Raw genomic sequence first — 22,389 nt, 5'->3', positions numbered from 1 at the left:
TCACATTCATAAATCAGTTCATTTGTGGCATTTAAGGTCCTCACCCCCTGGTGTCAAGAGGGATTTTCCTCTCTTCTTTAATTGGTTAATTCTTTCTGTCTTCTATTTTTGATTCGTTTTTTTTTTTCTTTCTGCAAAATTGTCTTTTATTTTATGAAATTCTCTGATGGGTCAGATGTTTTCTGGCAGAGAAAAGCGATGAAGGTGTTGGCAGACAGTGAGTTTTTGGTGGAAAATACAAGACTTGATCTAAAACGGTCTCTAAAACTTAACAACACTGACATTAAGATATCCTAGCGCCCTCTTATTCTTCTAAAAGGATCTCCTTCCATATTGTGATCTGGATTTGTGATCTTGAAATGTGGTTTCTTCTATGTAGATCATTCAGGTCAAAGGTTATAGGAAGCAGGGGCTTAAATTCATTTTCAAAATGAGACATTAGAACAGAAAAAGTGAGCACTTTCAGATTTGCCCCTCTGGAGTCACAAAGAATGCAGTCTTGTTGTGGAGACAAAGGCTATTGTATCGAGCAATGCTGTCAGATTTTCCACATGTTCTGCTTCCCGGGGCTCGAATGTTCAGTTATATTTCAGATATTTTCCAGAGCTATTGCTTATTGATTAGTTACTCCCCAGCTACAATAACCGATCTGCACCAAATTAAGTTACAATGAGAAATTACTGCAGTTTAAAATACAGTGTTTAATGTTTCTCTTTAATTTGGAGATCCTATGTTTCAGCTCAATTGAATCTACATTCTCTTTATCTGGTTAGGTCAGTAAAATAAGTCTGGTAGACTTGGCAGGGAGTGAACGGGCAGATTCTACTGGAGCCAAAGGTACCAGGCTAAAGGTGAGGCAAACACCTAAAGAGTCGGTGAATACACAGCTGGTTTTGTGTTATAAAATATGTCATTGTTCTTTGAACTTGTAGGAAGGAGCCAACATCAATAAATCCCTCACAACATTAGGAAAGGTTATTTCTGCCTTGGCTGAAGTGGTGAGTTTTTATTTTCTTTCCTGTCTGTTTTCTTACTCTCTTCAAAATGACCCTGTCTTCTTAAGGATCTGTTGTTTATGAGCTGGCTTTTCTTCTCTTCTCCTTGTAATGCCTGCTTACACAGGATAACTGTACTAGCAAGGTAAAGTCTTTGACAGTTCAAGCACTAACCTGTAATTCATCCAAGAGACAGATTGACTGTTTGTTTTTTTGTTTTACCACATGCAGTAGGAAAAATAGCTGCTGCTACTGCTGTTTTATCCCTGCAAAGTCTTTGCTTTTAGGCACCATCAGTTATTACAACCATCATCATTATCGCACCGGAACAAAGGAAAATAAAATCATGTCTTTAACCTGTTGCATTCAAATTTTGTGTAGCATCTCCTCTTTTTTTTATTTGTTGATGCACAATCACTTGGAATCTCTTTTGATGTTATTTTTTGTTTTTGCAGAGTAAGAAGAAGAAAAAAAGTGACTTCATCCCGTACAGAGACTCTGTTCTGACATGGCTGCTACGAGAGAATCTTGGTATGAACATTAACATTGAAGGGGAATCTTAAATGTGTTAATCGAAATCTTCACAACAGCAAATGAATCAGTTTTCTACTTTACATATGATGGTAAACAAAAATGAGGGTGGGGAAAACCGACTGGGGCGAGTGTACATCACTATGCCAGTAAAAACGGTTGCTGTCGGCAGACTGTATCTCAGTCTAAGTAGACGAGCTCACACCCTCCCATTCAGGCATGTAGGAAGGAGGGCTGCATCTTGGGGTTTTATAGTCTGTTTTTACTGTTTTTACCAGGTGGAAACTCCAGAACAGCCATGGTTGCTGCTCTCAGCCCCGCAGATATCAACTATGATGAAACCCTCAGCACACTGCGGTAATGTTTTCCTCCAGATTTGAATACTAATGACAAAACAATTAATTTTTTTGAAAATATACATGGCGAGTCCCTCCTAATGGTTTTATTCCTCTTTTTAGGTATGCTGACCGAGCCAAAAATATCAAATGTAATGCTGTCATCAATGAGGATCCCAATAATAAGTTGGTGCGTGACCTGAAGGATGAAGTGGCTCGTCTTAAGGAGCTACTGCGCGCCCAGGGCCTGGGAGACATTCTTGACAGTAAGTTTATTCTCTGACTTCTGTGTTCCTTTTCTTTGTTAGAGCCGAGCCTGTCTAATGCTGGCAGCATCTTCTGTTCTTTGTTTTTTAACATAATTCTTGTACTTTTGTTTCTATATGCTTTTAAGTTTTGGTTAAATTAATCCTCAGCTTAATTTCATATTTTATTACTATTTTACAAAACAAATCAAATGTAGCTGAAATTTGAAGTGCATAAATTTTGTTTCCTTTTAGAATCTGGGATTAAGGATTTTTTAACAGATAAATAAAAATAGATACGGTTGCATGTGGTTAATTCTGACAGTATAATCGGCCATTTGAAAACTAATGTTTGAGAAACCACACTGTTTTCTGTACGTTGTTGAGATGGTTCATACAAATTGAATTTTAGACATTATATTCCATTTAATAAACCTTAAAAGTGACAAAAAAATCTGCTTTCTAGCAAATCCCCTGTGATGTCCACCTAATGAAGCGGTCCATGACATTTTGTCTCACCTTTTCATTGTTTTCATCATCCAGCTTTCCCTCTAAATGCTGACCTTTTTCATCTTTTCCTGCCTCCCCTTAGTTGATCCTATGGGGGATGATTACCCAGGAAGTGGAATCAAATGTGTGTATATGTGTATCAGTCCTGCATCGTGTGCTGCGATTTGCTTCATTATTAGTAGCCGTATTAAGAGCCATATTGCCTGCATATCAAATATGCTGCTGGCTTTGCATGTTGTTACTTTAAAAAAGCAAAAGCTTAATGGAGTATTACTCAGAACCACAAGGCTTATTACGCTGTGCTGATCTGGCAATGGCGAGCATGCCACTAAGTTAGCATGCTTTGCATTTATTTTTTTTGTTTATTTGACCTTTTTTGGTGCCAAAATCATGATGAGGTAAGCTTACATCCAAATCTATTAAAAGGAAGTTGTAGAATTGACTTTTAAAGGATTGTCATTTAAAGAAAGGAGTTAGTTTTCCTTTAGCCCCAGTTCAAATACATATTTTATTAACCATGTCTCACTCTCTGCCATTCACTGTGTGCTGCTTCTTATGTTACTAGTGGCTTTTGGCATTATTTTTTCACTGTTTTCTTTCACTAATCATCTACCACAGGTGCGCAAACCTTTAAAATGCCTCTGCTGAGTCCTCAAAGTGAGGCTCAGAGCTACCAAGAGAAAGGTGCATACTTTTGTTTCTTCGTAGTGGCTCCAGAAGTGTGTATGCACACCAAACTCTCACTAACCTAGTGTGCTTTAATAGTTTGGTTGGAGTAGGTTTGTAGTGTGCTTGTTGAATCTCCCCAACACATCTGCTTAATTTTGCTTTTTTTCATTTCCTGATGCAAACTCTAGATGGATTTCTGAAGCTCGCAGGTTCAATGTGTAGATTTTGCTGAACAGAGCAGTACTCTTTGGCAGTTTCTTAAAGTTAAGGGGTTCAGCATCCCCTTTGGGTGTAAATAATTCTTTACTCCTGCCTCCATTTTTTTCTTCTTCCATTTTCTGCCTCTTGACAACCCTTCGTTTGTTATTCAGGCCTCCCAGAGGCCATTGTATTGACATGCACTGCCTGACCTTTGAGTGAGGCTGCTGTGGCCGTGTTATGGTGGATGCGAGTGCTTGGGTGGGGTGAAGCAATCCACTGAACTGTGCACTGAACTCAAGCACATGTGTCTTACTCTGCTCTTCTCAGTCCCTAGCCTCCCATGCACTCTCCTTCCCATCATGTATTTGATGAACTGATCCCAGTTTTCATGCAGCAGTTTTTGCATTTGTTGAAATTTCGACCCCCAAAAACTGAAAAACAATTGTTTACATTTCAAATTAAGAGCACAGTCGATTGCTCTTAATTTTAATTCTGCGTATTAAAAATTCTTTGGATAGACGATAGTGCAAAACCTGCTGTTGTGAAAACTGTGACTTTTTTGTGGACGACCATCTTACTAGCTGTGTCTTAACCCTTTTTGATGTGTGTCTTACGTCGGTCTTTCCTTCCCTTTGTCCTTTCTCTTTCCCAATCTCCTCTTTTCTCATTTATTTGGCATTTCAACCCCTCCATTTTATGCGTTGATTCCCTCTATCTCCCATCCTGGGCCCACCCCCGCCTTTCCCTCCTTTCTCTTGTTGTTGCCTCAGACCTCAAAGACTTTCAGAACAATAAGAATAGATATTTGATAGCCTCAGAGAACCAACGCCCTGGCCATTTCTCCACAGCGCCTATTGGTTCCCTGACAGCTTCCCCGTCCTCTGGTGCACTTTGCAACCAGGGGGGCTTGCAGTCAGTCACCAGCATCCAAGAACGTATCATGTCTACTCCCGGAGGAGAAGAGGCCATTGAAAGACTCAAGGTAAAAATGACATGGGGGCCCTTCAAATGACACAAAGCCTCTCACAGTTCTCACGAGAGAGAAAAAACTCAAACACCCTATCCTGCTAATCATTGGGAGGGTTTATTTCAACCCCTGCAGAAACAAGAAAGCAATGACTAGCAGAGGAGTATAAATAAAATCACCAGAATTTGATAAAAGGTAAATGTTAAACAGAATTTAAGCTTGTGTAACTCACTTGTCTCAATAGTACATCTATTCATTGTTGTAATACCTAACTGCTAATTTAAAAAAAAGTTGATTTAAAGACCCACTCCAATTATCTTTTTGATCTATTTTACAAGCAAAATATTCCCTTCAGCTATTATAAGTTTCTCTTTTTGTTAAAAGACCCACTCCAATCATCTTTTGATCTATTTTAAAACCAATACCAGTGGTCTTTTAATTAAGATTTTTTCGTTTTTAGCCAGAAAAAAAACAACTGTGTCATCTTTTAGAACATAGTTTCTACAACGCAGCAGGAGTTAATCAGAAATTTGCCTCTGAGTTTTTGGCAGGACTGTTGCCGTTCAGGAAGCCCACCCCACTTCCCGCTGTAGGTATCATAACCATTCAGCCTGCAATAACCGTTCGGGGTCCTTTCGACTGAGGATAACGTCACACTACGGTAGCCCGACTTGGACAAACCTATGTAGCATGGAGATCTGCTTGGCCTCTACATATTTTCATTTCACGTTTCCTTTTGTAATCTAAAGTTCTTTTCCCTCATAAGTTGTGTCTTACATTATTCTTTGTGGTGTTTATAGAGAGATTTTGCCACAACCCACTTTGTAAAAAGATCTGTGGCTATTAGAATGAACCTGCTGCTCCACCGTGTCTCTGAGCAGCTGGAGTCTCGTAGCTTCATGTTCGCAGGCAGGAAAGGTGGTCCGGAGAAGGGTTCGGAACACAGTCCGTTCGGCTGCAAATGCAATTAATAATAATCATAACAGTAATGAAAGCTTGTTTAGAAGAAAATCTCGCTCCATGTCGGAGCTCTGTTTGTTTACAATGGACTGCATAATATCTTCTTCAAAAGGTAGTATCATAATTTGTCCAGACCAATCACGACCTGATACGTCATCGGACCAACGGACAGCCAGTCACATGATGTGACGTCAGCACTACTCAAAGAACCACGAATGGTTTTTGCAGGCCGAATGGTTATGGTGCCTACACCGCCATTCATCTGTTTAGATTAGACGCTCACCTGCTAGCTTACAACCCCTCACACACCCAGCTTAAGGTTACTGGTGCAATATCATAGATCTCCGGCCGTACAGTCCTGATCCAGATGCCAGCTCAGACGAGTAACATGAAGGCGTGGAAGGATGTAGTGGATACATCAGTACGGAGCAAAACAAGGAGCATGTGGCCTGCCGATTGTAGCTTCTATGTCCCACTCACAACCTTTTTCAAACTCCATTTCTTCGTCTGCTCATGAGTAACTATGATTTAAATAAGAAAAATACCCAGAAATGCAATTTTGAGCTTAATTTTCTTCATACATGTCCTCCACTATGAGAAAAATGCTGCAAGAACATGTTAAAAACACAAAAAACACTTTTTTTAATTGGAGTGGGTCTTTAAAGTTTAGAACTTTGTAGCATATTTAAAAATCATAAAGCGTAGTTAAGGTAGATATGTCACTTTTAATCAGACTCCTTAAATGTAATACCATCAAGCTGTAAATATAAGAAATTTGGTTTCTGAATCCCCACTCGTAGTGGAAAACTCACTGCTGTCCCGCTCTCCCCACACTTTGACTCAGTAGACAAGATGACACGTAGGACTGCAACAATCAGGCATGAGGAGCTGCAGTTTCCATAGCAACCGTGGCGCCCAGGCTGTTTGTCATCCCAATGACGTCAAGCGCCGACGCATATATGGAGGAAATTAGACCAAAAATAGATTCAGGCCTATTTGACTTTTAGCTGTTAGAGTGAGCCTACAGAATTTGTATTTTAAAGGTGTAGCGGTGACCCAAAAACAAACGCAGCTGTGAATGAGAGTTTTTATAGGCCTCATTTAAACAAAGCTGTCCATTGGTTGGGGGGGGGGGGTAGTGGTACAGCTGTATGCTTCAAAATTTGAACCTTGTTTAAATTCTGCATGAAGCAAAGTTCAATTCTAAACTGAAAGTCGTGTTCCTATAAAAAGACATCATTAAATGTTAGCAAATCAGATTCAAACTGGCTTAACTCTTACATAAAATCCCACCAAGGGTTTTAGCTAAATCAAACTGTTTTCTTCACTCTCTGCTCCTTCCTTTTAGGAATCAGAAAAGATTATTGCTGAACTCAATGAAACCTGGGAGGAAAAACTTCGGAAAACAGAAGCAATCCGCATGGAGAGGTCAGTAGCAGAACGGCTTTCATTTCCATTCGCAGCTTCTTAAGAGGACAGACTTGTTCTACACTTTCTGTCCGTCATAATGTCTGCAACTATACAAAAGAGACATAACAAACAGACATATTGACTGTAGATGTTTCTGACTTTGTGCCCTTCCAGCTGTAATGTTGTGCAGTTGTGTCTGTGTGCGGCTTAATACACTGATTTTGTCTTCAGAAATGTTCAAAAATGTCTGCTGCAATCCCTCTTTGCAACAATAGGTCTCATTCATTGGTCCCCTGTAAATACGGAGCTCCAGAATATTCATATTTCAATCAATTAAAAGGAAAAAGTCAATGTATTTATCAAACATTCAGCTTAACTTATTACAAAAAAGTACAATGAAATTGTCAGATAATACAATTTTAAAATGTGTATTGTGATCAAATGTATTTTTGTTTGCTTTATTATTCCATCACTGCATTATAAAATGTAAATCATTAAACATATTGGTTATAACTATGAAATATTTGTTTTCTAAAAAAAAAAAACAAAAAAAAAGATTTTTAAATGATTTTCTACAGCTGTTTTTTTTATTGCTCATGAAATGACAGACGGTAGGATTTTCTGAACATGATCATCTAAAGCAGACGCAGCTGGATACATTTAGCTTTAATCTGCCCGGCCTGGTGCCCCCAGCTGTGCAGTCACAGCAATGAGTGGGTTTCTCAGGCATTTAGGCCCCACCCACAATCACTGATTGACAGTCCTCCCACTAAAAGAGGTCATCATGAATAGGAAAAATAATTGTGTCCTTTAAAATGTTTACTTTTGACTATTTTTACTGATCATCCTTATTTGAATAGATTTTCAACGGCAGATATATATATATATAGATGCATATAAATGTGCTAAAAATGATCTGATGCCTTTTTTTGCTAAAAATATTCATTTAAAAAAATCTGATATTTTTTTGCTCTTTTTTATCTTTCAGATTTGGGGCAAAAAATGAGTATATTGTTCCATGTAAAGTATTCTTTTAAGTAAAATGTCATTTACCCTTATTGTGTTTTACAGGGAGGCTTTGCTTGCAGAGATGGGTGTTGCAATCCGTGAAGATGGAGGCACTTTGGGAGTTTTCTCTCCTAAGAAGGTAGGGTTGCTTGAAAAAAGAGAGAACAGAGGTTACATTCAAACCCTATTCAGATAGAACTATGTTTTATATGAGTCTGGCGTAGAGATTTATGTCAATCACGGTCCAGTTTTTCATGTTTTCCTTCTGAGTGTTGTCGCTTCTCCTTTCTCATGTTACCGTCATACGTGTCTTCGTGTTCTATGTGTCTATTCTTCACATACTCAGCTTAGCCACGATGGTCCATTTGATGAGCAGTTTGATTGTCTTTCTGCTAAGAAGGTTTGTTTATTTGGCAACTAGAGGAAGAAACTAGAATAAACCCAGTGATCTACATTTTAGCAGTACAGATTAAATCTAGAATAGAAATGATTTTTTATTTGTGTACGGCTTTCTAGATCCTCAGTGCTGTGACCAGTGATCCCCCTACCTTTAACTTGAGACATGAACACAAATGTTTGTATGTGGTTGTCAAAAAAAAGGCTTTGCAGTCATGTGGAAGGTTGAGGTTTCACAGATTAGTATTTAGTTATGTGTACACAGCCTGAGTGGAACAACAGCGCATGACATTGGGGGCAGTTTCTGGAAAAAGCAAAGCAGTTAATCTCCAGAAAGAAAACGCAAAATCCCCTAAACATTTGATCAGCTGAATCACTGTTTCTGTAAGGAGTCAATAATTTCATCAGTGATGTGTAACGGAAAAGCTTTACTTTACTTTACCAAGTCATTAGAATTTATCTACACTGTTAGGATTTGGTTTTTGCTCTTTGTTTAAACTACTTAGCACTTGGTAATTAATATATATATATATTTTTTGTTAGCCCAAAAACATCAGAAAATTGTGTATTTCTGTAAAACCTGGTTTTTCTTATTCATGCGAGTGAACTTTTAATTCACTGCTTCATTATTCGCTGCATATTCGCATTATTATTTAATATATTTGCAGTTTTATTCCTTTTTTCCTGTGTCATTCATTGACTTTGTTTTCCCTTCTTCTTTCACTCTCTTTTCTGTGGGTTAGCATTTCACTCAGAAGCATTGCGATCTCTATACAGACTTTAATGGGGTGTTTTCCCCCAAAAAGGTCGGTTGGTTGAATAAATAAATAGCTACAACAATAGTTTGTAGTTGTCAAGTGATATGTGATTTTAAAATTTCCTGAATTTTTTTCTTTGTACCCAAGTGTGTAAGATGTTCTTTTAACAAGAGAATAGTTGTGTTTGCTATAAAACTAGATTAGTTACACTAAGTGGCTTTGTTGGATTTCTGAATTTTTGAAATACTTAAGGAAAAAATGCTTCAGAGATCTTTTACCTAACGTGTTTTTTGCAGACTCCCCACTTGGTGAACCTGAACGAGGATCCTCTCATGTCCGAGTGTCTGCTCTATTACATCAAAGATGGGATAACAAGGTAACGGTAAACCTGTAATCCTAAAAAATGTGTCCAAACATTTCTGTTCCATCTGTACTTCTTCATATGTCAAGACGCTCAGTGTCTTTTTCGTTGTGTCGACTCAGAAGCCTTTATTTCAATGGTTTGATTTTACTCTTGTTTATGACTGTTTGACAAAACATCCAACAATTTGGTGACAAGGAAGTGTTCAGTCTTTTGAGAAATGGCCTCTGTGTTTTTTCAGAGTGGGCCAAGCTGATGCCGAGAGAAGACAAGACATTGTTTTGAGCGGAGCTCACATCAAGGAAGAGCACTGCATCTTTCGCAGTGAAAGGAATGCAAACGGGGATGGTGAGGCCTTATTTTCAGGATGTATTTCTTTTGGCAATTTAGAAGATCTTGAATCAGTTGAATTTTGATTTGAATTATTAAGTTTAATTGGTGGTGAAAGCACAAAATAAAGGAAATATTTGTTCTTTATAGACAAACATTAAATGTAGATTTTTTTTTTTTAAATGACCAATTACTTCTTTTTTTGTTTATTTTTATGTGCCAAAGTTATTGTCATGCTGGTGCCCTGTGAGGGATCAGAGACGTATGTCAATGGCAAGCGGGTTGAGGATGCAATTCAACTCCGTTCAGGTATGGATCTTTTTTTTTTTATATAGATCTCTGAAGCTTTTGTTTATTGATCTGCTCTCATGGTTTTAAAAGTTGAGCTCTTACCAGTTGTTTTACCAAAGAGTCGTTCAGTTTTTGAATAATAAAGCTTTTACAGGTTGATTTGCATCCTTCCTGTCCTGAGACACTTGTGTTCCACCTATGTTCAGGCAACCGTATCATAATGGGAAAGAACCACGTGTTCCGGTTTAACCACCCGGAGCAGGCCCGAGCCGAACGGGAGAAAACTCCGTCTGCTGAAACCCCCGTGGAGCCTGTGGATTGGACGTTTGCTCAGAGAGAGCTGCTGGAGAAACAGGGCATCGACATGAAGCAGGAAATGGAGAAAAGGTCCGGAAACATTTGAGTTTATCGCATTCTAACGAATGGACGTCAATGTCTTAGGAATCCACTAACAGTTGTGTGGTTGCGTTAATGCGTAATGATGAGATGATTGTTAAATGAGTTCAACAGTCGCATGACTCACCTTTGCAGACTCACTGAGATGGAAATACTGTACAAAAAGGAGAAGGAAGAGGCAGACCAGCTACTGGAACAACAGCGACTGGTGAGTTTAACGAAACTTGAATCTATTGGGATGAACTTTGAACTTATGGGAAATGTTGTTATTGTCATTGTTTTAGGTGAAGAGATAAGTTTAATGGGCTAACAAGAGATGTGTTTTTAAAGATGATAATGTGAAAAAGCTTGTAAGGTGATCAGCTAGCTTGTGATTTGGAGCACCATTTAATCTAAGAGGACATTAAAGCTAAAGCACAGTTTTCTGTAGCTATAGTTAGAAAGTTTTTATCTGGTTCATTTAAATTTAGTACTAAATCTCACTCTGAGCTTTACATTTGTGTGTGTTTGTGTGTGAGAGAGGTAATCACACTTTTACTCGTAGCGCATGTCTGAATTCCTCGCATGGACGTTTTTCTGGTTTGAGACAAATGAGCTTTAACTTCTTGAGTTTAACAGATGTGTTATCTTCTGAGACAGTCTGACTGAGTGATAGTTAGAGTAAAGCTTTCCTCTTTGCACGTCCTTCTAGTCTCTTTTTCTCCTATTTCCTGTGGTGGAACTGAACCTTGCAAAACAGCAAAGTTCAAACAAATTAGATAAATTCTAAATCATAAATCCTGATTTAGTTGGAACTGCTTCAAAGAACGCCACATGCCTCCACTTCAAAACAAACTGCTGCTTTTTGCACGGTTCATGTTAATAGCATGTTTTTAACTCATTCAGTGGTTTTTGGACTAAGTTGTGGTCTTGAGCTGGTGAACTCTGAAGTGGCTGTTAATTTGCTTGAATTAGCTTTTCTCTCTAGTTTTCCTGCTCTCTTGTTTTGTCTTGAGTTTCATTTCTTCAATGCAGTTGCTGACTTGTCCAATGCATTGTGATAACAAAACAAAAAAAATCCTGCTGTAGTTTTTTGATGGATAGCTACAATGTGGTTTCTCATTGACTTCTTTCTTTGCTGGCCCTACTTGGCATTTCTGCTTCACACTGAGGGCATGGCACCACAACAATCCCCACTGCTCACAGTTGAATGGATGAAATACATAACCGTCTCATGTTCTGCTGTTCTCGTGTGCTGAACCACAAGCTAGAGTTTTTCAGACAAAACCCATTTTAGCCCATAATACGATACACAACAGCTGAACATCTATACATACTGATTGTGATCTGTAATGTATGCCGACCACAAAAAAAATGAGAAACTGCATCCCCCCCCCCCCCCCCCCCCCTCTCCAACTAACACCTTTTTGTAGTGGATTAACATTTACACTCACTTCTGCCTTTTCTCTCTACTGGCTTTCTGACCAACTGCAAGAATGTCTTCTAACTCACCCACTAATGACAAACCACTAAAAGCTTTGGGGGAAGAAATGGATGGAAAAGCTACAAAGCCGTCCCACATGCATGTCACTGTAGCATGTTTGGGATCCAGCTAGCGAATCGCAAAATTTTCAATTAAGAAGAGGAAAACTGCAAAAAGACCAATAATTGCTCCATTCAGAGACTGTCATCTTTGGGTAATTCATTTCTAATCATGACAGACATGCTTTACTTTTTTACTTTACTATCAATATGCAACATTAGGAACAATATCATCATTTCATCTGAGTTTTGACATTTCGATTAAAAGGTTGAGTAAAAGAAAACTGAAAAGAACGTCAATGAAGCCACTGTTTGCCGTTTTTTCTTAGTTTGCTGCCATTTATTTCTTGTGGACATTTAACTGCATGATGCCATACATCCTTAACAGTAACGATGTATGCAAAATCCAAACGTGAGTGAAAACTCAATTGAACTTAGAATTGACTCGCAGTTTTAGTTCCAATGTTGCATATTTGACATTTTATTCATTCATTTTTTTTTTCAAACCATCCTTTCATCCTCCTCCTGATTTCCCATTGTAATTTCTCCTTTTTTTTTTTGGCGAACCATCTGGTTTGTGTCCTTTGTTGTTTCCTCAAGGATGGAGACTCTGATAGTGGGGATGACTCAGATAAGAGGTCTTGTGAAGAGAGCTGGAGACTGATCACTTCCCTGAGGGAAAAGCTACCTCCAAGCAAGCTGCAAACCATAGTAAAAAAGTGTGGATTACCCAGCAGTGGGAAAAGAAGAGAGCCGGTTAAAATGTATCAGATTCCTCAGCGCCGTCGCATCACCAAGGACTCCAAGTGGGTGACCATCTCTGACTTGAAGATCCAAGCAGTCAAAGAAATATGCTATGAAGTAGCACTTAATGATTTCCGCCACACACGGCAGGAAATTGAGGCCCTAGCTATTGTGAAGATGAAGGAGCTTTGTGCTAGCTACAACAAGAAAGACCCCAACGAGAGGGACTCGTGGAGGGCAGTGGCCCGGGATGTTTGGGACACTGTTGGAGTTGGTGATGAACGCATTGAGGATGTCCTGACCAACGGCTCTCGACCTGGCGGGGCTGTCATGGATGAATTAAAAGTACACATCGATAAACTTGAAGACATCCTCCATGAGGTGAAGAAACAGAACAATATGAAGGATGAGGAGATCCGGGCTCTCAGGAACAAGATGGTGAAAATGGAGAAGGTCCTTCCGCTCATCACTCCAGAAGGTCAAGAAAAGCTTCCTGGCGTAGAAGCTTCGACTTGTGCCACCAGAACTCCAAGCCCATGTGAAGGCAAACCTCCTGTGGCTGAAAAGCCTGTTGGAGAGGAAATGGATTCCCCGACGGGCCAGATGACGGGAGATGACGCCGCGCTAAGAAGAGGTCATATGCGTTGGATGCGCCAGGAACAAGTTCGCCTCAAAAATCTACAGCAACAAGAGATCTCCAAGCAGCTCCGGCGGCATACCGGACCGCACCGCTTTATACCTCCAGAAGATCGTAAGCTACGGTTCCCCTTCAAAAGTAACCCCAAGCATCGCAACTCATGGAGTCCAGGAACTCACATCATAATAACTGATGAGCAGGTCATAGAGCTAAAGGTTCCCAAAGAAACTGTTCAGGAAGAAGAGGGCGAAAGCCAGGCTGAAGAAGTAGTGCAGCATGAAGACAAGATGGCTGCTACAGTTGTCCACATGACGCCTCCTCTGTCCAGCCCCTCAGTTCACCACAAGGTCAGAGACTTTGAGCAGGATCCAAACCAGGGCCACAGGTATCACTATAGAAACAATCAGCACCAGCACGAGCGAGGTCGCAGCAACTCCTTTAACCACAGACAACGCCCCACTGGCTCCATGGAGTCGCTTCAGCAGCCTGACAACAACAGGAGGCATTCCCAAGCTTTCTACCAGCCTCGCTACCACCACAACCAGCTGGCAACCCCCCCACCCCCTTACCAACAACCACCATGCCACTATAATGGCATGGCCTATACAGATGGCAGCTTCAATGGCTATCAGCATTACTATCACTCTGACCAAGCTAACCCTCCAGTCAACTTTCACGTCCCCCCACGAATGCGCAGGCAGTTATCTGCACCTAATCTGAAAGCCAGCAGAGAGACTGCAGTCTGACATGTGGACGCACAAACTGCTTTTACTTTTAATTTTTTTTAACGCTTATGTAGGCAAACGCATTACAGATCACAACAACAAAACTGACGGACCTTTACATCAGAACATTGCTCAAGTATTGTTTGTGCTGTTTAAAAAAAAAAGACATTCTTCCATCATCGTCATATTTGTCATGTTTTTTCTTTCTTTCTGCATTTTGTGTTATTGTTTAAATCACTCCAAGATGCTTGTTAAAGAGATTTCTGAAAAGTATTTTTGCAGATGTGATGACTGTTCTTTTCTCAGCTTGTGTGACAACTCATTAGTGTGATTTTCCAAAAATAGTTTGGTTGTGCTTGCTGATATTTAGATCGTTTTTTTCTGCCATTATAGTGTTTGTATGTGAGGAATGTTTTTAGCTGTTAGACCATGATCACATGACATATGCAGGATGTCTGTTGTTTCTGAGGGAGGAACAGAAAACAGGCTTCATTTCCCTCTGAATGCCATCGAACTGAATGTTAGAATGGGAAAATAACCCTCTTGCGAAACCTGTACCCTGTGTTGTACCTCGGGAATGTCTTCTGTCCAAAGTTACCGGCTTTGATTAGCAATCAAACATGTCAAACCTGGATTTGAATAACTCAATGCAACCGTTAACTGTATGTCTTTTAAACACACCAAGATATTGGTAAGTGGTATTCAAAAAAGGTGCCTTCAAATGCACTAACTGTTCATTTTTTTGCAGTTTTTTTTTAAACTTTATACAGTATTTGCTCAGGTTTTAGCTGTGTTTAGTGAAACTTCACAACTCACTAAGACTAACATTTACTTATTAACATGCAATTGTTCTTTCATTTTAAATATTAACAAGTTGCTTTCTAGTTTAGTTGATAATTTGGCCTGTCCTTTTGTAAATGTTTAGATTTGTTTCAACGATGTAACTGTTAACCACATGTACTACAGTATTTTGCACTCAAGTCATGTCTAAGCTGTCAAACCTACCAGGGAAGCACACTAATCTACTCAATACTTGATTCCACTTTTGTTTTTAGCGCCTCTGAAATCTTGTTTTGTTGCCTTTGCGTCCTTCACTATGACAAAAATGATCTTAAATCATCATGAGAGTTTTACAGTAAATAGACCCCCCCACCCCCCACCCACACACACACACACACACACACACACAACCAAACTCATCATTTGGTCCTATTGATTGAATCCAGTCTTAAAAGTTTTAACTTCGTGGTTCAATGAGTAAACACAGAGTTCACCATGTTTCAATTGGAAGCCCACTGAGCGTCGTCATGGTTTCCAAAGTCTGGCCTTAAAAATGTTGGAAGGCAGACAAAAACTTGAAATGTTTGCTTCATTGTTATTCAGGAGAAATATCCATAACAAGTTAGGGGTTTTTAGTACTGTTTTATTTTTGCAAACTCCTCAAACTTGCACAACCTAAGTGGATGTAGCTTTAGCTGATGCATTAGTGTTTGCTGCAGAGCTGCCTATCCTCTTTTCATTGCTATATTTGAAACTTTAAGATGTTTCATAACTATCTGATGGCCTTCATGTATGTTCTATCAAAGCAGAGACATTCAGCTGTCTAAAACCTGTAAAGACTATATGGACTGTATAATTCATTTACTATAGAAATCTTTGTGCGACTTTGACTATCTTTGCATGCCGTGGCTTAGTTTTCAGCCTTAATCGATCTGTTAAAAAATTTGCTCTGGTTCATTGCAACCAGTTCAATATAACCATGCAACGTCAACTGATGTCATTATAACCCTTCTTCCTTCAGACAGACCTCATTCTATCATCTGAGTGTTGCACGAATGACTGCTTCTTCAAAATACACAAGTGCCTCATTGTGACTGTGTACAAAAGTTGTGTTGCAGTTTTATTATTTTGGTTAAAACACCTTTCTAGATTAAGTTCAAACAAAAATGACGCATTTATGTGTTGCTGGAGGTTTACTTTAAAAACCACAATACTGTAATAAAATTGCTTCATGTGCAGATATGCAATACAAAAAGAGTGTTTTATTTTTTATCTTTTTCTCTGGATGAAATGAGAATAAAGTATTAAAAGCTAATGAAGTTACATTTTTATTGGAGTCTCTATATGTAAGAAAACCTAATTTTTATCTGCAGTTAATCTTGGATTATTTAAAAAAAATATGGATTTATTTTTCTACCCACTATTAAAGCAGACCAGTGCTAATCGTATGCTGACTAGCACTGGAGGAAGTGGTTGCATTTGTGAGGCTATAGCTAATCCTCCATTACAATTAATCACTATTTAATGGTCTTTTTTTTTTTTTAAATAAATCTAATATTTGTATCCATGATCTGAATCTAGAAAGACTTTTTGTTGTTTTCACTGTTGTAAGTTGAGAACAATGGGAACTTTGGGTGATGGGCTGCTGCTAGGATTTCATCAGGGAGGGGGTCAGGCCCGGATGAACGGCTGCATTGTCTTCTCAAAAGACTGAACAAACAGGATGAGGTCATCGGGACCACAGCCCATCTCTCTCTGATGAGGATGATGATGATGGCGCCCCTCATTGGATTACAGTTGACTCAGCTTCTACCAGCAGCTTTCTTCTTCCTCTGCAGCCATTTCTATGGGATGTTCTTTCGAAAAACAATGTCATTGTTATTTATGGTTGCTATGACTTCCATTTTTAAAGGAATTCTGTTAAACTGGGACAGTTTGTATTTGATTTAATGAGTAATTTAGATTTTTCAGTAAGTCTTTTGCACAATTACAGCTTTTTGAGCTTTAATGCACAATATATAAATACGTATTTATAATTGTAAAAATAACAAACTAAGAATTGAGTCATTTTGCTTCATGCATTTCAAATGTTTTTCACTATAAATTTTGTTGACACATTTCGTTTTAAGATCAGTTCAGCTCTTATTTGTCGGCAGTGGATAATTTCAGAATGGAGCGCGTCATCTTGGCTTAAGAACTCTGGTTCATCTGGAGGAAGATGATGTTCTTCCTCTTCCTCTGCTGCTTTCTTTTGTTGTGGCTGATGGACAGCTCTCCATGTTCTCCTGTTTGTTGGTGTCCAGGTTTACGAGAGCAAACTGCAGGAACTTCAGAAACAGGTAGAGACTCGCTCTTTGGTGGCAGAGACCCCCGATGAAGAAGAGTTGGAGGAGGAAGAGGAGGAGGAAGGTGTGTATTATTGAAAGATCCTTTAAGATTTACTCCACAAATTGCACTTTGATAGACAAAAAAGGATCTAAACATCATAAAGTGCTTTTTTTTCTTCCATGTTTTGTATCCAGAGTCTAAACTACTGGGATGTGCGTATAGGATTTTTATTTGTAACCTTTCAAAGTAAAATCATTTTTTTAAGAAGTACTAATTGGCCATTGAAGGCTATTGAGTTGCATTAATATTGCTTTATCTCATTCCTTATAACTTACCAGTATGTCACATCTGTATTAGTTGCCTTAAAATGTCTGTTTTATAATTTTATTTTTAATTATCCTTAAATAGTTGCTGACTCATTACAAAATATGTCACTGGTTTAAAAAAAAAAGCATTAATCATCCTTACATAAAGCTAACTTTGTAGTCCTCTGTGGACATATAACCACATGCTTATTTATTTGCTTTATTTATATTATTTTGTAATTATTTATCCAGCCTTAAAGTTGCATCATGTTTGCCTGTTCCAGAAGTACTGCCTGCATAAATACTAAAAAATACTCTGTTAAAATACTTAAGAGCCTCACAAAAAACTTTAATATATACACTGCAAAACAGGCCCCTAAGAAATTAGTCAGAAATTCTGACTCCTTTGGCAAATTTCTTTAGATCAGCGAAAAAATCTGCAAGTCGGGTAAGAAAAATTCTCCCACCAAAAATTCCTATTTAAAATTATTCTGTCTGTAGGATTTGTATTCTCAAATTAAGATAATTTTGCTATTGAAAAATGTTTTGATGAGATTATTTTTCTTGCAAGACAGAAGATAAGAACTGTTCTTGAAGCTTGAGTTGTTGCTGAGTATCGCTTTACTTATTTTAGAAACTGCTGATCTGTTGATTAAAAACATGCTTTGCTCCTTTATCACCAGTTTGTTTGTGTTGTGTGGAGTTGAACGTGTGCTTCATATCCCCCTGCTGCTTCCTCGCAGTACCGTGGACTCAGCATGAGTTTGAGCTGGCTCAGTGGGCCTTCAGGAAGTGGAGGTATCACCAGTTCACCTCCCTGCGTGACCAACTGTGGGGGAACGCCGTTTACCTGAAGGAAGCCAACGCCATTAGTGTGGAACTGAAGAAGAAAGTAAGCAGGATGACGATGGGGCTGGGAGAGTCAAACAGTCGTCACCGGCAGGTTCACCATCAAATGATAAAATCAAGAACTAGGGGTGCAACGTTTTAATTTAACAACCATTCAATTCGTATCATAATTTTTGGTTGAAGGTACGATACACAGTCGATATCGGTTTATTTTGAACAATCAGATTCTAGAATCGATCCGGTACATCTTCAGCCAAAAATTCAACCAGTGTGACTCAGAGATAAATATCTGGGTACTGAACAGTGCAGGGGAAGGTTTCCAGATTCCTTATATTTATTGCAAGATAATCAGGCGTAGATTAAATATGTGTACAAACAAGTAAACAAGAAATAATGATAAATCCATTCAAAACTTAGTTTCATAAAGCTCAGACCACTGTTGCTTTTCCACATCAAAATAATCCATTATTAGAACATTCTACCACACTGTACGGTCACATGTCTTTGCAAAATTCAAAGTGTTTCCACACACTGGACTGGAATGATGCTTGATCATTTTTTGCTGCCATCACATTGTCCGCTGTGATGCACTTGGTCATTTTTTACGTTATAGTACAATAAACCGTACCTCAATCCAAATGGTATTTTCCTATATATATATATATATATATATATATATATATATATATATATATATATATATATATATAAAACTTATTTCAATTTGAATTTCTTTTATAATGGTATAGACCGATTCAATTAACAACTTGCCTCAGAAGGATCTATTTGGTTGGATCTTAGGAAAACAAATTGATTAATAACTACACCCCTGTCAAAAACCTTATTGAGTTTGTTAAAATAAATAAAGTAGGGAAAAATGTTAAAAACTCAAAGGGAACATGTACAGTGTTGTGTATTATATTATAGAGCACACACCCACCTTATCATTCTATTGCTTGTTCCATGCACAACATAAAAAATGATCAAGGGTCTTTTATGTATTACATGATACATTATTTAAATAATGTGTTGCTTCCTTCACATGTTTTTCCCATATCTACTGCATTTTTCATAATAAACTGAATGCTACATTGAAAGGATTTCAGGGACAGGCCACTCCAAGCCTGATAGCCTCTGTTCATGTTGGCCTGTGAAGGTCTCTGCCCTGTTCACTGCTGACCACCTAGTTCTGCTTAACTGTGTTAGTTTGAAGCTACAAGGACAGCTGGGATTTGAAAAGGGGCAGACTAATAGACATTTTTAAATTGGAATCCAGGAGCTGCAGAAATGTTTCTTCTTTTCATAATATAACTCAATAATCTTATCACAGTGTCAGATGTTCTCTTTAATACAAAAGACTCGATTATCCAAAAGGCCAAAGGGTAGATTTGTAGATTGAGTTGAGCGTGGATTATTCCTCAAACATTAATAACAAGAGACCATTGAGGATGGTAACGCCCCTTTCTTCTTTTTGGATAATCACTTTGCTGCGTAGAGAATCTCCCATCACAGTAATGTTTCAGCCGGGTCATGTGTGTTAGGCTGTGACGTAGGATGTCACATTTATCTCATGATAATGTCTTCAGGGAAGGGAGAACAAGGATCACAAGGAATGTTGGGAAAACATCCTCCTAATATATTGTTATACTGGTAAAAATCTAAACATGTACCCTCTCTATGTGTCCCTGTGAAACTTCTGAAACTAAAAAAGAGAATTTACTCATGCAAATCATTCTATTAGCTGTTTCTTTTAGTTTATTTTTACCTCATTTATTGCAGGAGTTATGTTCTAAAAATAACATGCGATAGGTTAAGATCTGATTTAGTTTTGTCAGTTTGAATGCATCGTGTACAGTAGATGGGATGTGGAGGTGATTGATTGACAGGGTCAAAAGCCAATCAGGATGCAGATCAGTGCAGACTGTTTGCGGTGCAGTTTTGCACTGCAAACCGTCTGCATGACTGCAAAAGGCGAAGAGCGTTATAGCGAGAGAACACTATAAATGGAAAGTTAGGAAGCTAAAATCCCACTTAATAGTCTTAGCGGTGCACAAGCCGGGGTTTTATGTCATCCAGCAGTGAGTTATTGATTTGTTGTCACAAAGACGAATGGAATTGGGTACAAATGAAAATCTGCTTTGCTGCATTTCTTTCTATAATTTAAGGAACTAATACTTTCAGAGAAATGTCATCTCTGTAGTTGGTCTGAATTTGTTCATCGTGTTGGTTTTCTTCTCCGTCTGATGATGGTCGAAAGCCTCTGTCGATTAAATGCTTTTTTAAATTGGGTGTTATTTTAGTTGGCTCTTAAAAATCCCACTCTTGTTTTTTCCCCCCTTAGGTACAGTTCCAGTTTGTTTTGCTGACAGACACACTTTACTCTCCGTTGCCACCTGAGCTGCTGCCCCCAGAGCCGGAGAAAGAGCGTGAAGTCAGACCGTTCCCCCGTACAGTGGTGGCTGTTGAGGTTCAGGACCTCAAGAACGGAGCCACGCACTACTGGTCCCTCGAAAAACTGAAGTAATGCTCACACCACAGCTACATGCGAACCTTCTACACTTAGATTACCGTATTTTCCGGACTATAAGTCGCCCTTTTTTTCATAGTTTGGCAAGGGGTGCGACTTATACTCCGCAGCGACTTATATTAGAAATAAATTGAAATAAATACATTGTTAACCCTCCTGTTATGTTCATTTGTGGGGAACAGAGATGATGTTTCTGGGTCAATTTGATGTATGAGGTATGTTAAGTGTTAAGAGTATGTTAAGTGACTCAGAGAATCAGCAAACTTTTTTTACAGTAAGATCTTGAAGGCTAACAACATAATATTCTATTTTCCAATGATTTCATAGATTCAGAAATGCAATAAAAATGACAACTGTTTCTACAAATACAGGATGAAAACAGAGTATTAGTTGGCCAATGATGCTTTATGAAAGGAATAAATAAATATGAGAAAAAATTACTGTGAAATTATGAGATAAACATTCTGCTATGATTGTGTCATATGAGGTTGTGCAAGTTATTATATCTTGGTCTCAGATTTTGTCAAATAAATTTCCCGTCAAAATGCGACATATAGTCCAGTGCGACTTATCTGTGTTTTTTTCTACTTTATAATGCATTTTTGGGCTGGTGCGACTTATAGTCCAGAGCGACTTATAGTCCGGAGAATACGGTAGTTACTTTTCCTTTTTAGATACTTCCTTATTTTGGTTTTAAAGACTCACTCAGATTACAAATGGTGTTTTTTGTATTTTTAGCATGTTCTCGTGGTATTTTCCTGAATATTGAGGAAATGTATAAAGAAAATTAAGCTTCAAATTGCATTTCTGAGTATTTCTTTTGTTCCAAATTGTTGTGAATCGGGAGCAGATGAAAAAAATGCTGTTTAAAAAGATTGTTGATATTACATGGAGGCTACCCAAAGAGAAACTTATAATTTTGTGTTTTATATTCAGTGTTCCTCTAGTTTTTGTTGCATATGTTCCCTTTAGTACAAAGAAAACAAAAATAACAAAACACAAATCAAGATCTCAGTTGAGAAGCGTCACTTTCCTTCAGCCATTAGGTGAGCTGTGTTTTCTCCTCCTTCCATTAACACTGAGTGCACGGTGCCGTCATTTGCAGGCAGAGGCTGGAGCAGATGAGAGAGATGTATGATCGAGCTGGAGAAATGGCTTCCACTCATCAGGACGATGGGGAGGGCACTCTGACAGGAAGTGACCCCTTCTATGATCGCTTCCACTGGTTCAAGCTCGTAGGCAGGTTTGTAAAAACACTTTGGTTGTCACTTAAACTGAACGTGCAGACTGAATGCTGTTTGTGTCTGAAAGGGTTTCTTTTTTGGATGACAGGTATAAAAAAATGTTGTACTTTAAAAAAAATCCATTTTCACTGTTCATTATTAGTCTCATGTTAGTCCACATGTTTTTTGTGTTTATTTTTTCTGTTTTGTCATTTGTGTAAATTTGATTGTGTTTTATTGGTCTTGGCATCACATAAAAAATCCTGTATTTTTGTTTTCATCCCATGTTGAGTTTTTAAACATTTTTTTATGATTCTTCTGTCACTCTCATGTTATTTTTCTTTTATTCACTTAAATCTTATGAGGAACCTGAAGGGTTTAAGGAAT

At 38.4% G+C, this 22,389-nt stretch overlaps 1 protein-coding gene across 16 annotated transcripts in view; it reads left to right on the top strand.

The window, feature by feature from the left end:
* Positions 1–22,389, top strand: part of kif1b (kinesin family member 1B) — a 53,356-nt gene that overhangs the window by 15,452 nt on the left and 15,515 nt on the right. For 4 of the 16 annotated variants that reach the window (XM_020704567.2, XM_020704566.2, XM_020704556.2 and 1 more), the window contains 19 exons: positions 774–851; positions 933–998; positions 1,123–1,140; positions 1,451–1,526; positions 1,805–1,883; positions 1,985–2,127; positions 2,699–2,740; positions 4,257–4,468; positions 6,762–6,841; positions 7,895–7,970; positions 9,282–9,361; positions 9,588–9,694; positions 9,902–9,985; positions 10,174–10,354; positions 10,499–10,571; positions 17,074–17,179; positions 18,147–18,295; positions 20,594–20,772; positions 21,885–22,022. In XM_020704567.2, coding sequence (XP_020560226.1) covers positions 774–851; positions 933–998; positions 1,123–1,140; positions 1,451–1,526; positions 1,805–1,883; positions 1,985–2,127; positions 2,699–2,740; positions 4,257–4,468; positions 6,762–6,841; positions 7,895–7,970; positions 9,282–9,361; positions 9,588–9,694; positions 9,902–9,985; positions 10,174–10,354; positions 10,499–10,571; positions 17,074–17,179; positions 18,147–18,295; positions 20,594–20,772; positions 21,885–22,022 — 1,967 coding nt within the window. Of the gene's footprint in view, positions 1–773; positions 852–932; positions 999–1,122; positions 1,141–1,450; positions 1,527–1,804; positions 1,884–1,984; positions 2,128–2,698; positions 2,741–3,234; positions 3,301–4,256; positions 4,469–6,761; positions 6,842–7,894; positions 7,971–9,281; positions 9,362–9,587; positions 9,695–9,901; positions 9,986–10,173; positions 10,355–10,498; positions 10,572–17,073; positions 17,180–17,292; positions 17,311–18,146; positions 18,296–20,593; positions 20,773–21,884; positions 22,023–22,389 lie in introns of all 16 variants that reach the window. The other 12 variants (XM_020704565.2, XM_020704558.2, XM_020704554.2 and 9 more) reach the window with 9 other exon arrangements.

Source organism: Oryzias latipes, chromosome 7 (assembly GCF_002234675.1).
Source record: "Oryzias latipes chromosome 7, ASM223467v1".
NCBI classification, from domain to species: domain Eukaryota; kingdom Metazoa; phylum Chordata; class Actinopteri; order Beloniformes; family Adrianichthyidae; genus Oryzias; species Oryzias latipes.
The sequence above is the reverse complement of the archived record's forward strand: the minus strand, read 5'-3'. Positions and strand labels throughout refer to the sequence as shown.